Source organism: Myxine glutinosa, chromosome 6 (assembly GCF_964187855.1).
Source record: "Myxine glutinosa chromosome 6, kmMyxGlut1.1, whole genome shotgun sequence".
NCBI lineage: Eukaryota > Metazoa > Chordata > Myxini > Myxiniformes > Myxinidae > Myxine > Myxine glutinosa.
Window position 1 is genome coordinate 186,985,965 of NC_136266.1, and position 14,524 is coordinate 187,000,488.

The 14,524-nt window shown below is 43.7% G+C and overlaps 1 protein-coding gene across 1 annotated transcript in view; it reads left to right on the plus strand.

Annotated features, from left to right (window-relative positions):
• Positions 1 to 14,524, plus strand: part of LOC137429047 (SPARC-related modular calcium-binding protein 1) — a gene marked incomplete in the record, with an annotated part of 356,175 nt that overhangs the window by 248,806 nt on the left and 92,845 nt on the right. Inside the window, 2 exon segments of the mRNA XM_078781008.1 lie at positions 3,254 to 3,446; positions 8,061 to 8,137. Of these exon segments, the coding sequence (XP_078637134.1) occupies positions 3,254 to 3,446; positions 8,061 to 8,137 (270 nt within the window).

The window sequence follows — 14,524 nt, forward strand, 5'->3', positions numbered from 1 at the left end:
CACATGGCGGCGGCCATCTTGGATTTTGATGTGGCGACCCAATTTTCAATAAGGTTCTTCCTTATGCCTAGATACACCCACACACCAGATTAGAAGTTGGTACTTCGCTTATTTTTCAAGATATTTCGTTCACAAGGTTCAGACATATATATGGTGGTGGCCATCTTGGATTTTGACGTGGCGACCCAATTTTCAATAGCCTTCTTCCTTATGCCTAGATACACCGACACACCAGATTAGAAGTTGGTACTTCGCTTATGTTTCAAGATATTCCGCTCACAAGGTTCATACACACATGGCGGCGGCCATCTTGGATTTTGATGTGGCGACCCAATTTTCAATAAGGTTCTTCCTTATGCCTAGATACACCGACACACCAGATTAGAAGTTGGTACTTCGCTTATGTTTCAAGATATTTTGCTCACAAGGTTCAGACATACATGGCATCAGACATACATGGCGGCGGCCATCTTGGATTTTGACGTGGGTTGCACCCACACACCAAATTCGAATGCGGTCCTTCGCTTATGCACACATGCATGCATGCACGTACGCACGCACGCCCGCACGCACACACGCCCGCACGCACGCACGCCCGCACGCACGCACGAACGGAAGGACGGACGGACGGACACAGGGACGGAGGGGAAAGCCATAGTCCCCCTTTCGTTCCGCGGTGCGACGGGGGACAATAACGTTCATCATACTAAAATACGCCATTTCGTGTCTGTCTGTCCGTCTGATGAATTTTTGACGCCAATACATTCCGTCATTACTTATCCAATTTCAACCAAACTTGACAGGATGACTAAGGGTTACAAAATGAAGGTTGCAGTGCATTCATTTGCCCCCCTCCCCAAGGGGGTTTTCTCCCCTGAGTGGGTTTTCCCCATCATTGCCATCAATGATGGCATCTATGATGGCAAACCACCATCTCTTATCCTCCCCCATCCAAAACCTTGATCTTTTCTACCCCCGCTAATTTCGGTCCCCTTGTGTTTTATACCTCTCCCCCCCCCCCCCCCCCCCCCCACGCCTCCTCCCCCCAAGCCCTCTCCCTTCCACACTTCTCCCTGCTCTCAAATGTTGTGGTTGTGTGCTTCCCCTTCTCTCCCCATCTTGTCTTCCGCTCCCTCTTTTTGTATATTTTGTTTGTCTGGTTGATTTGTTTGTGAAATAAATGTTAGCTCTTTCACGAGCCTCGATTCAGTATACAAAAAAAAAAAAAAAAAAAAAAAAAATGGCGTTGCGTGTTGAGGTGTATATAAATGTTAAATTAGCTTTATCGTGGCGTTTTTCCAAAGACGCTTTTAATAACAAAATGAATGATAATCGCACATTGTTAATGTTATTACAAAACAATATTAAAACTAATAATGTCCCACTTCACCAAGGCGTTTTTCCTGCAGTGATAACTTGTATAAATAGCTTATAGTTATAAATGGCGTTTCTGTGGGAGCAACGGCTTCTACAGGAAGTAAAAATATTACACACCACAAACACGTATGATTTGCTTTTTAAACAGTCGCTAACCCCTTTATAACACTAAATGAAGAAATTTGGAGGAATCCCGACATCCGTGAAGTAAGGTTTATTTGCAGAACTGAGCGAAGATCTACTGTACTCCATATAACCCACAAATGTTGGGTTAACAACATGGCCCTTTCTGCCGCTACCGTGGCATTTTTTGTCGCGAACTATTGAAACTCGCTCCTGCTGTTTGATACAAAACTGAAAGGGAGAAGCTTGGGTTGTGCTCCTTTACCAAGCAGCTAGCTAGCGCTTGCCAAGCCAGCCGTTCCTTAACGGTTTTGAATGGAGTGCTTGCTCGAATGCTTAAACCACTTGGCGATCTCTTCACAAGAAACTTGGTAAATGAACACACACCCAATGTTCTTGAGACCCGGCCATAGAGAGACTGTAATCTACATATCCCAAAGAGGAATGACCCTTCCTGCAGCTCCCGTAGTGAGCGGGTGTACTCGTAATATATAAAATATAATTGTAACACTGTAATCCTTTTGTCGTGAGTGCAAAGTTACTGGATTGAAGCGGTGTATGGTTCATGGATCACTCAATGAGAAGCGGTGTACTAATTATCGTGGGGGTAAAGAATTAGCCTCGATTTATTAATGCAGTAACATTGTCTTCATAATAATAATAATAATAATAATAATAACGTTAATAATACAGTAAATATAATCGTAACACTGCAATGTTGCCGAATTGAACCGGTGTATGGTTGGTTCATTGTTGACTCAAAACATATAGAATAAACCAGTCTCAATGCAATCTCTTCGTTTCCATGGTGACAGACAGATTAGAGCCTTAAAAGTATCAAACAAGCTCAGGTATGACGCTGTTAGACTTTCGGCCTTGTTTATTTGGAGGTTGACTGCTCGACGTTTTCACATGGTACATGTTTGGGAGTGTCGATGGTACACGTGTCTGTCTACACTGTCGCTGATGATTCTCCACTAAGTGATGAAACCGCTCTGGCAGCTATGGGGAGGGGGGGAGCAGGTGTAGCGTTTGGATTCTCTTGTGTGTACGATGTGTAAATGTCGTTACAGGTGTGGAGGGACTCTGGGGAGAGTTTGAAACAGCAAAAGGCCTACCTGTGCAGTCTTCAGAGTTGCAGTTATGCAGCTTTCTTTGGCTAGAAGAACATCGGAGGAGGCGATTTGTATTTGTATATGCATGTGTGTGTGTATATATATATATGTGTAGCTTGGCATGAGGTGACAATGTTCTCTCTCTTAGCAAGAATAGGATTGCATTAACAGGAAAGTAGTTCCAAAAGTGGGATGACGGAGTGGATGTAGGCAGCAAGCTTCGGCTTGGGAGCACCGAGCCTGGGAGTGTTTTTAAATGCGAAGGAGAGATGGATGGAAAGGAAAGGAGGTGTAAGAACAGATTTACGAAGATCAAGAGTCCGCTAATCTGTCAGTAATGTCACAGCAACAGATTTCAACTCCAGGATCCCCCCTCCCCACACAGGAAGTTAGGGTTAAGGGAGGTTGAACACAGAGCAGTGAGAGTTGGGGGTGGCATGGAAGGGTGGTGCACTACTTTCTTGGTGCACTACTTTCTTGGTGCACTACTTTCTTGATGCACTATTTTCTTTAAGCACCAAAGGGAAGAGTACTATCAAAAATATTTCTGGTAGACATTTACACAAAGTTAAACAAACTTAAACAAAAGTGTTTTAGTTTCTTCTTCACTCGTTCTCTTTTCCCAATCGCGACCGCAGACAAGACGACAAATTGTGATCAGAATCGACAGTCTGCCCAAGAGGAAGCAAAGCTGAAACCTCACCATGGCATCTTTGTACCGGAGTGCAATGGCGGAGCCCTGTACAAGGCAGTGCAATGTCATCAAAGCACGAGCTACTGCTGGTGTGTATACATCGACTCCGGGCGGCCTGTACCGGGTTCATCTACAAGGTGAGTGTGTGCAAGGTTCCAGAGGTGGTGTGCTCAAACTATCATTATCTACATTGGCATTCTGCAACATTTTAATAAGTTCTGTTGGTTACTTATGTGTGTTATTTTCGTGGCATTGTTATAGTATAGGCCTGGAATGAAGGCCGAGATGTACACACACCCTTATAAGCTGTCTATCCGGGGTTCGAATGTCGTCCCAAGTATAAACTGTGATATTTCGCATGCGGAGCGATGCATCAATTGTGTGCCATCCCTAAGATGGACTAAACTGTGGTGTGCCATCCCTCAGATGGACTAAACTGGGGTGTGCCATCCCTCAGATGGACTAAACTGGGGTGTGCCATCCCTCAGATGGACTAAACTGGGGTGTGCCATCCCTCAGATGGACTAAACTGGGGTGTGCCATCCCTCAGATGGACTAAACTGGGGTGTGCCATCCCTCAGATGGACTAAACTGTGGTGTGCCACCCCTGAGATGGACTAAACTGGGGTGTGCCATCCCTCAGATGGACTAAACTGGGTGTGCCATCCCTCAGATGGACTAAACTATGGTGTGCCATCCCTCAGATGGACTAAACTGGGGTGTGCCATCCCTGAGATGGACTAAACTGGGGTGTGCCATCCCTCAGATGGACTAAACTGGGGTGTGCCATCCCTCAGATGGACTAATCTGGGGTGTGCCACCCCTGAGATGGACTAAACTGGGGTGTGCCATCCCTCAGATGGACTAAACTGAGGTGTGCCATCCCTCAGATGGACTAAACTGGGTGTGCCATCCCTCAGATGGACTAAACTGGGGTGTGCCATCCCTCAGATGGCCTAAACTGGGGTGTGCCATCCCTGAGATGGACTAAACTGGGGTGTGCCATCCCTCAGATGGACTAATCTGGGGTGTGCCACCCCTGAGATGGACTAAACTGGGGTGTGCCATCCCTCAGATGGACTAAACTGGGGTGTGCCATCCCTGAGATGGACTAAGCTGGGGTGTGCCATCCCTCAGATGGACTAAACTGGGGTGTGCCACCCCTCAGATGGACTAAGCATGGCGTCATGTCTCCCATCATTACACGGTGGATGTTAAAGAGCCCACAGTTGCCCTACACAAAGAGTACTTGAGCCTACCCGACACAAAAGGCCACAACTCCGTGAATAATTGGTGAAACGTCCGAAAACTCAAATTTTTTCGATAAATTATCATAACAAAGCCATTTACCAAGTTTCAGTTGATTATTTTAAACGTTATGGAGAAAAAGTGAAGAATTCCACAGGTGGGACAGACGGACAGACAGAGAGCAAACCCAGAGTCCCTCCAGGAAAGGCACAAAGAAATGTTTGAGAGGTTATATGAACAAGATGCAATAGTCCAAGAAGCACCAACATATATAGGAAATGTATCTCGTATAGAAGTATACATGTATATATGATATGATTATAACATTTTATAACTATATATATATTTACATAAATTAAGAATATTAAAGTTGCCATTTCTTATTTGATAGTATGTCATTCGGAGAACTTTTTCAATGCCCCTGCTACTAGAAATTTACCAGAATATTAACAAAATGAATATACAAGGAAAGACAAAAATCAAATTGATGCATCATCCCGTCACCTATCTTTTATTTATCGACTCACCTGTGCCCCCAAAGGTAGACGGACGTTATGTTTTCATCCCTGTTTGTTTGTCTCTCTCTGTTTGTCTGTGAGCACCAACTCCTCCGATTGTGATTGATTTTGTATGTCTGCATATGATGCCAGGTCCTCCGATTGTGATTGATTTTGTATGTCTGCATATGATGCCAGCTCCACCAATTGTGATTGATTTTGTATGTACGCATATTATGCCAGCTCCTCTGATTGTGATTGATTTTGTATGTCTGCATATGATGCCAGGTCCACCGTTTGTGATTGATTTTGTATGCCTGCATATGATGCCAGGTCCACCGTTTGTGATTGATTTTGTATGTCTGCATATGATGCCAGGTCCCCCGATTGTGATTGATTTTGTATGCCTGCATATGATGCCAGGTCCTCCGATTGTGATTGATTTTGTATGTCTGCATATGATGCCAGCTCCACCAATTGTGATTGATTTTGTATGTACGCATATGATGCCAGCTCCTCCGATTGTGATTGATTTTGTATGCCTGCATATGATGCCAGCTCCTGCGATTGTGATTGATTTTGTATGCCTGCATATGATGCCAGCTCCTGCGATTGTGATTGGTTTGTATGTCTGCATATGATGCCAGCTCCTCTGATTGTGATTGGTTTGTATGCCTGCATATGATGCCAGCTCCACCAATTGTGGTTGATTTTGTATGTATGCATATTATGCCAGGTCCACCGATTGTGATTGATTTTGTATGCCTGCATATTATGCCAGCTCCTGCGATTGTGATTGGTTTGTATGTCTGCATATGATGCCAGCTCCTCTGATTGTGATTGATTTTGTATGTCTGCATATGATGCCAGGTCCACCGATTGTGATTGATTTTGTATGCCTGCATATTATGCCAGCTCCTGCGATTGTGATTGGTTTGTATGTCTGCATATGATGCCAGCTCCTCCGATTGTGATTGATTTTGTATGCCTGCATATGATGCCAGCTCCTCTGATTGTGATTGGTTTGTATGCCTGCATATGATGCCAGCTCCTCCGATTGTGATTGATTTTGTATGCCTGCATATGATGCCAGGTCCACCGATTGTGATTGATTTTGTATGTCTGCATATGATGCCAGATCCACCGATTGTGATTGATTTTGTATGTACGCATATTATGCCAGCTCCTCTGATTGTGATTGATTTTGTATGTCTGCATATGATGCCAGCTCCTGTGATTGTGATTGATTTTGTGTGCCTGCATATGATGCCAGGTCCACCGATTGTGATTGATTTTGTATGCCTGCATATGATGCCAGGTCCACCGATTGTGATTGATTTTGTATGTCTGCATATGATGCCAGGTCCTCCGATTGTGATTGATTTTGTATGCCTGCATATGATGCCAGCTCCTGCGATTGTGATTGGTTTGTATGTCTGCATATGATGCCAGCTCCTCCGATTGTGATTGATTTTGTATGCCTGCATATGATGCCAGCTCCTGCGATTGTGATTGGTTTGTATGTCTGCATATGATGCCAGCTCCTCCGATTGTGATTGATTTTGTATGCCTGCATATGATGCCAGCTCCTCCGATTGTGATTGGTTTGTATGCCTGCATATGATGCCAGCTCCTCCGATTGTGATTGATTTTGTATGCCTGCATATGATGCCAGGTCCACCGATTGTGATTGATTTTGTATGCCTGCATATGATGCCAGGTCCACCGATTGTGATTGATTTTGTATGTCTGCATATGATGCCAGGTCCACCGATTGTGATTGATTTTGTATGTACGCATATTATGCCAGCTCCTCTGATTGTGATTGATTTTGTATGTCTGCATATGATGCCAGCTCCTGTGATTGATTTTGTATGCCTGCATATGATGCCAGGTCCTCCGATTGTGATTGATTTTGTATGCCTGCATATGATGCCAGCTCCTGCGATTGTGATTGGTTTGTATGTCTGCATATGATGCCAGCTCCTCCGATTGTGATTGATTTTGTATGCCTGCATATGATGCCAGGTCCACCGATTGTGATTGATTTTGTATGTCTGCATATGATGCCAGGTCCACCGATTGTGATTGATTTTGTATGTACGCATATTATGCCAGCTCCTCTGATTGTGATTGATTTTGTATGTCTGCATATGATGCCAGCTCCTGTGATTGTGATTGATTTTGTATGCCTGCATATGATGCCAGCTCCTGTGATTGTGATTGATTTTGTATGCCTGCATATGATGCCAGCTCCTCCGATTGTGATTGATTTTGTATGCCTGCATATGATGCCAGCTCCTGTGATTGTGATTGATTTTGTATGTCTGCATATGATGCCAGCTCCTGTGATTGTGATTGATTTTGTATGCCTGCATATGATGCCAGCTCCTGTGATTGTGATTGATTTTGTATGCCTGCATATGATGCCAGCTCCTGCGATTGTGATTGGTTTGTATGCCTGCATATGATGCCAGCTCCTCCGATTGTGATTGATTTTGTATGCCTGCATATGATGCCAGCTCCTGCGATTGTGATTGGTTTGTATGTCTGCATATGATGCCAGCTCCTCCGATTGTGATTGATTTTGTATGCCTGCATATGATGCCAGCTCCTCCGATTGTGATTGGTTTGTATGCCTGCATATGATGCCAGCTCCTCCGATTGTGATTGGTTTGTATGCCTGCATATGATGCCAGCTCCTCCGATTGTGATTGGTTTGTATGTCTGCATATGATGCCAGCTCCTCCGATTGTGATTGGTTTGTATGTCTGTATTTGATGCCAGCTCCTCCGATTGTGATTGGTTTGTATGTCTGCATATGATGCCAGCTTCTCCGATTGTGATTGGTTTGTATGCCTGTATGGTAACTTTGTATGGACACTAAAGCATTATCTATGAAGAAGTATCAATGCCCCCAAAAGTCCTCCTAATCTGACAATATAAAATCACACCATGAGGATGTATTCTGAGGCATCAATCGTGTACTGTCATTTTTATCGTCAGATACAAGAAACCGAAGTGCAATAACAATGCACGTGCCCATTCATCAGAAAACCCATATGACAAGCGGGATCTTTATGGTACGTGGACACACAAAAAAACATGTCACCACCGCATTTGATGTAATTACTGGCCCAGCCGAGCAAGCAAAGTCTGGCCAAGTTGCATACTCAACTGCATAGCTAAAGATACACCAGCACACCCAATGAATACCAGAGAGAGAATTAAAAGAGAGGAGATGGTACAAAGAGAGACAGAAACAATGGATAAGATGTCTGTGGGGCCATAAGACCAGACCCGGTGGTGTAGACATCCACTCTGAGTCTGGGGGGTCAGCTTTTCAAACCCCGGCCGAGTCGTGCCAAAGACTTTAAAATAAATGGTACGAGCTACTTCCTTGTTTGATGATAGAGCATGCACAAACAACACTGGGAAGGCAATGGCAAACCACCCAATATAACACTCGCCAAGAAACTGCTTCAGCAGCACCAACGCTCTGTAAATAGTACAATACATCAAAAATATCAAGACTCCATCATGTCTCTCACGTGTAATTGGAGGGAACAACCAATGAACAATTATCCCCTACTCCTCGAGCCAAAAAAATCTGCATAACGGAACTAAGAAAAGCGACACAAAGCAAGTCCTTTTCTGTTTCAAACCCTACCTGGGTTGCTCTGCAGCTGCAGACCTTCGCAAGGAGCACGTACACGAGAATCCCAATGCTACACACACACCTATCGGCCACCGGACCGGTTTCATCACTTATTGGAGGGTCCTCAGTGACGACGAGGACAGAAACACAAACAGAAGAGGCTGCCAAACATGTATAATGAGCAATGCCGATAGCAGTCATCATATACAGTTCCCTCCATAAGTATTGGAACAGTGAAGTCAAATTTTTATTATTGCTCTGTACTCAATACATTTGGATTTCAGATCAAAAGATGAATATGAGGCAAGAATACAGAAGGTCAACTTTTATTTGTTGGTATTTATATGTATATCTGTTTTACCATTGCAGGACAATAACACTTTTTATGTTCAGCCCCCCCCCCCCCCCCCCCCCCCACTTTAGGGAAGCATAAGTATTGGGACAGATTACTTTAAAGTAAGTTAAAGTAGTAAAATAGTTAATATTTCGTTACATATCCAAATTATTTTAATATCCAATGCATACCCATAATTAATAACATCCATAATTATGATAGGATATCATAATAATATCCATAATGGTTGCATATCCATAATTACTACACTAATACCTTTAAGAAAATGGCGGGATTGAGCCAATCGGACAAATGCAGGTTTTGTGGAGTCGAAACAGAAAGTACCGGTACCGGTCACCTCTTTCCAGGATGTAAAAAACTCATGTCAGAACAGTTGTACACAGAAAGACATGACAGCGTCTGCAGAATAATCCACTGGCACATCTGTAAACATTTCAACATTCCGGTTCAGAATAATCATGGAAACACAAACCAAACTCGATCCTTGAAAATGAACACATAGTGTTCATAGAAAATGAACACACTTGAATGAACTAGAACACGCATGACTAGATGATCCCAACACGTGTGGACGTTGCATGCGGAGCATTGCATCAGGACATAGTGCTCACGCATGACTAGATGATCCCAACACGTGTGGACGTTGCATGCGGAGCATTGCATCAGGACATAGTGCTCACGCATGACTAGATGATCCCATCAAGTGTGGATGTTGCATGCGGAGCATTGCATCAGGACATAGTGATCACGCATGACAAGATGATCCCATCAAGTGTGCACGTTGCAGGCCGAGCATTGCATCAGGACATAGTGCTCACGCATGACAAGATGATCCCATCAAGTGTGGACGTTGCATGCGGAGCATTGCATCAGGACATAGTGCTCACGCATGACTAGATGATCCCATCAAGTGTGGATGTTGCATGCGGAGCATTGCATCAGGACATCGTGATCACGCATGACTAGATGATCCCAACAAGTGTGGACGTTGCATGCGGAGCATTGCATCAGGACATAGTGATCACGCATGACTAGATGATCCCAACAAGTGTGGACGTTGCATGCGGAGCATTGCATCAGGACATAGTGCTCACGCATGACAAGATGATCCCATCAAGTGTGGACGTTGCATGCGGAGCATTGCATCAGGACATCGTGATCACGCATGACTAGATGATCCCATCAAGTGTGGACGTTGCATGCGGAGCATTGCATCAGGACATAGTGATCACGCATGACTAGATGATCCCAACAAGTGTGGACGTTGCATGCGGAGCATTGCATCAGGACATAGTGCTCACGCATGACAAGATGATCCCATCAAGTGTGGACGTTGCATGCGGAGCATTGCATCAGGACATAGTGCTCACTCATGACAAGATGATCCCATCAAGTGTAGACGTTGCAGGCGGAGCATTGCATCAGGACATAGTGATCACGCATGACTAGATGATCCCATCAAGTGTGGACGTTGCATGCGGAGTATTGCATCAGGACATAGTGCTCACGCATGACAAGATGATCCCATCAAGTGTGGACGTTGCATGCGGAGCATTGCATCAGGACATAGTGCTCACGCATGACAAGATGATCCCATCAAGTGTGGACGTTGCATGCGGAGCATTGCATCAGGACATAGTGCTCACGCATGACAAGATGATCCCATCAAGTGTGGACGTTGCATGCGGAGCATTGCATCAGGACATAGTGCTCACGCATGACTAGATGATCTCATCAAGTGTGGACGTTGCATGCGGAGCATTGCATCAGGACATAGTGCTCACGCATGACTAGATGATCTCATCAAGTGTGGATGTTGCATGCGGAGCATTGCATCAGGACATAGTGATCACGCATGACAAGATGATCCCATCAAGTGTGCACGTTGCAGGCCGAGCATTGCATCAGGACATAGTGCTCACGCATGACAAGATGATCCCATCAAGTGTGGATGTTGCATGCGGAGCATTGCATCAGGACATCGTGATCACGCATGACTAGATGATCCCATCAAGTGTGGACGTTGCATGCGGAGCATTGCATCAGGACATAGTGATCACGCATGACTAGATGATCCCAACAAGTGTGGACGTTGCATGCGGAGCATTGCATCAGGACATAGTGCTCACGCATGACAAGATGATCCCATCAAGTGTGGACGTTGCATGCGGAGCATTGCATCAGGACATAGTGCTCACTCATGACAAGATGATCCCATCAAGTGTAGACGTTGCAGGCGGAGCATTGCATCAGGACATAGTGATCACGCATGACGAGATGATCCCATCAAGTGTGGACGTTGCATGCGGAGTATTGCATCAGGACATAGTGCTCACGCATGACAAGATGATCCCATCAAGTGTGGACGTTGCATGCGGAGCATTGCATCAGGACATAGTGCTCACGCATGACAAGATGATCCCATCAAGTGTGGACGTTGCATGCGGAGCATTGCATCAGGACATAGTGCTCACGCATGACAAGATGATCCCAACACGTGTGGACGTTGCATGCGGAGCATTGCATCAGGACATAGTGCTCAAACAAAAAGGAAAAGACAACATTGTTGATAGAAGTTTCGGATCCCAATGACTTTGGACTAAATGCTTCAGAAAGCAAGAAAATGCTCAAATACCAGGATCTGAAAAATGAGGTCAAGAGGTCATGAAAATTGAAGAAAACTGAAATTGTACCAGTGATAGTCGGAGCAACAGGGATGATCAGGAAAACACTTACTGAGTACTTAACAATCATTCCGGGGAATATCACGACAAACGCGCTGCAAGTGGTTCAGTGTCAGAGGTTCAGTGAGGATTCTAAAACGAGCCCTTGGAACGAAGCTGTGAGAATGAAGTTTCACAATCTGGTTCATGAGTAATGGTCATGTACCGAAAAAGGAGATGGAGATTTTGAGATTTGGGAGAACTTCCTCCCACCTTCTAAAACCCACACATGAAGCTAACAACCATTGAGAGAGCCGTTTGACTGTCTGGCTGTGTTGTGTGTGTGTTGTGTGTGTGTTGTGTGTGTGTTGTGTGTGTGTGTTGTGTGTTGCCATTTTTTTTATCAGAGATAGCTGAATGGATCTTCGTCAAAATTCCAGAGGTTCATCAGGGAGTGCTGGGGAATGTTTAGGGCAAAAACATTTTTGAAAATTTTTGGAAAAAAAAAAAAAGTTCGATTTTTTTTTATCGCTCTAAAGCTCATGCACGTGAGCTTTTATAGCATTATGAAAGGTAACATTAAATTATCCCGGATTTGTGTGGGTGATATTATAATATTAAATATAAATTTCCCTTAGTGGGTGAAGGGAAGTGTTTTCGGCACCCACAAAAAAACAGAAAAAACAAACAAATTGATTTTTTTTTAAATGCCAACAGGATTAGAACATCACCGGGCACTCCTGTTCGCGAAAACTAAGGAACATTCCGTTCTCTGTCACTGTAACTACTGTTGTGGAACTAATTAATTTAGCCTTGAAGGATAGAGACTCAAAAATTAGTGTCCAGACTTGTTCAGAAGACAATCGACTGATTTTTAATGAAACGTAGAGGACTTTGCTTGTGTTACAAGGAAGATATACATCAAAGAATACAGAAAACCACTTGGCACGAATCCAAATGCAAAAAAACACACACGCGCACACACACACATACACACAAACACAACAATTACGAAGCAAAATCCTGAAGCATTTGTGCAGCACAGCCTTTCTTATACTTGTGAAGAAAAAAGAGAATGGGGCTGGGCTGAGGGGAGGAGACAGAGGGAGGGGAGGAGCGAAGATTGGGGAATGGGAAAACTGATAAGAAGTTTTAAGAAACTTTGCAAATTAACAATGAAGGGAACAGTGTTCGTGGTCTCTCAGCGTCACCTCTTGGATCCATCCACGGTACTGCAAGTTCCTTCGTGAAACAAAGCTCAGAGTGTCTAAATCCTTGAGTTACATGTTGTTACAAAGCATCCAGCATGTTTTACACTTCAAAACTAACAAGTTATATGACTTTTAAGAAGAACACATGGTGGCTCCAATCCCCACTGAGCTTGGGGAGGGGATTTGGATCACAGAGAGTACAATTTTTAATAATTGTGGAGAACACAGTTATATCATAATACATTTCCCATTTTGTCTCAGAACATTCTCATAACCCACAGTGCAATTCATTTCATTCTCCAGAGAACGGCACTCCTTCAGCCCAGTTGCTGGGCACCTATCTAATCTCCAGTGGGAGGACGACTGCTTAATCTCATACAAATGTCAACACTTTTAATGCAACTTCAGAATTACACGATATATTTGTACAAACTTGCAAATAATAAAAGTGTTTTATTCTATAGTTTAAACCTTTTGAGTATACGAGTTAAAGTTGAAATCCATCAACGGAAAGTGTTTTAAAAAAACAAAGCATGTTTTTTGTGAAACTTAAAATTATCGGCTCGTACGTCATGCAACACCGATTCGACCTTGAGCAGTGTTCAGTGATAACAAGTTTGAGAAGTTATTTTCTTTCCCAACTTCCAAAACTTTACTTAAAACTTGGATTACATTGGAGTCTAAATACATAACTGTTTGCAGAATATCATGATCATATACAGTCACGTGAAGAAGTAAGTACACCCCATGTAAAGTTTTGACTTTTTCAACATATTTCAACATACAGCTATTTGATCTTCACTTCAACAATATTGATAAAGGTGATATAATACAACAAATATCATGAAACATTTACATTTTGTAGTCCATTGTATAATTTAAATAAACATAAATGCAAATTTCTCATGTGGAAAAAGTAAGTACACCCCTACATTTATCACTACTTCAAATACCTAAAATTAGAATCAGGTGCACCAGCTCAGGTGAAAATGCTCAGAACATCGTTGGAGAGGATCTTGGGGGAACCTGTCTTATTTAAACCTCAGACATTTAGTTTGGTTTGCTCTTTGTTGTTGAAGTGTGCAGTGTCACCATGCTGAGATCAAAAGAGCTCTCTGAGGCGTTCAGAAAGAAGGTTATAGATGCCTACGAGTCTGGGAAGGGATTTAGAAAGATCTCCAAACAATTTGAAATAAATCATTCGACTGTCCGGAAGATCATCTACAAGTGGAGAAGATTCCAAACAACTGCCAACTTGTTCAGGCCAGGCCGCCCCAGCAGGTTCAGCCCGAGAGCAGACCGCAAGATGCTGAAAGAAGTCTCCAAGAACCCTAGAATGTCATCACGGGACCTACATGTAGCTCTTGCCACTGTTGATGTCAAAGTGCACGAGTCTACCATTAGAAAGAGGCTGCACAAATTTGATCTACATGGGAGGTGTGCCAGGAGGAAACCTTTGCTGTCCAGAAAGAACATCAGGGCAAGACTAAAGTTTGCCAATGAACATCTAGGCAAAGACCAGCACTTCTGGAACAATGTGCCCTGGACAGATGAGTCAAAGGTAGCGCTATTTGCCCACAGTA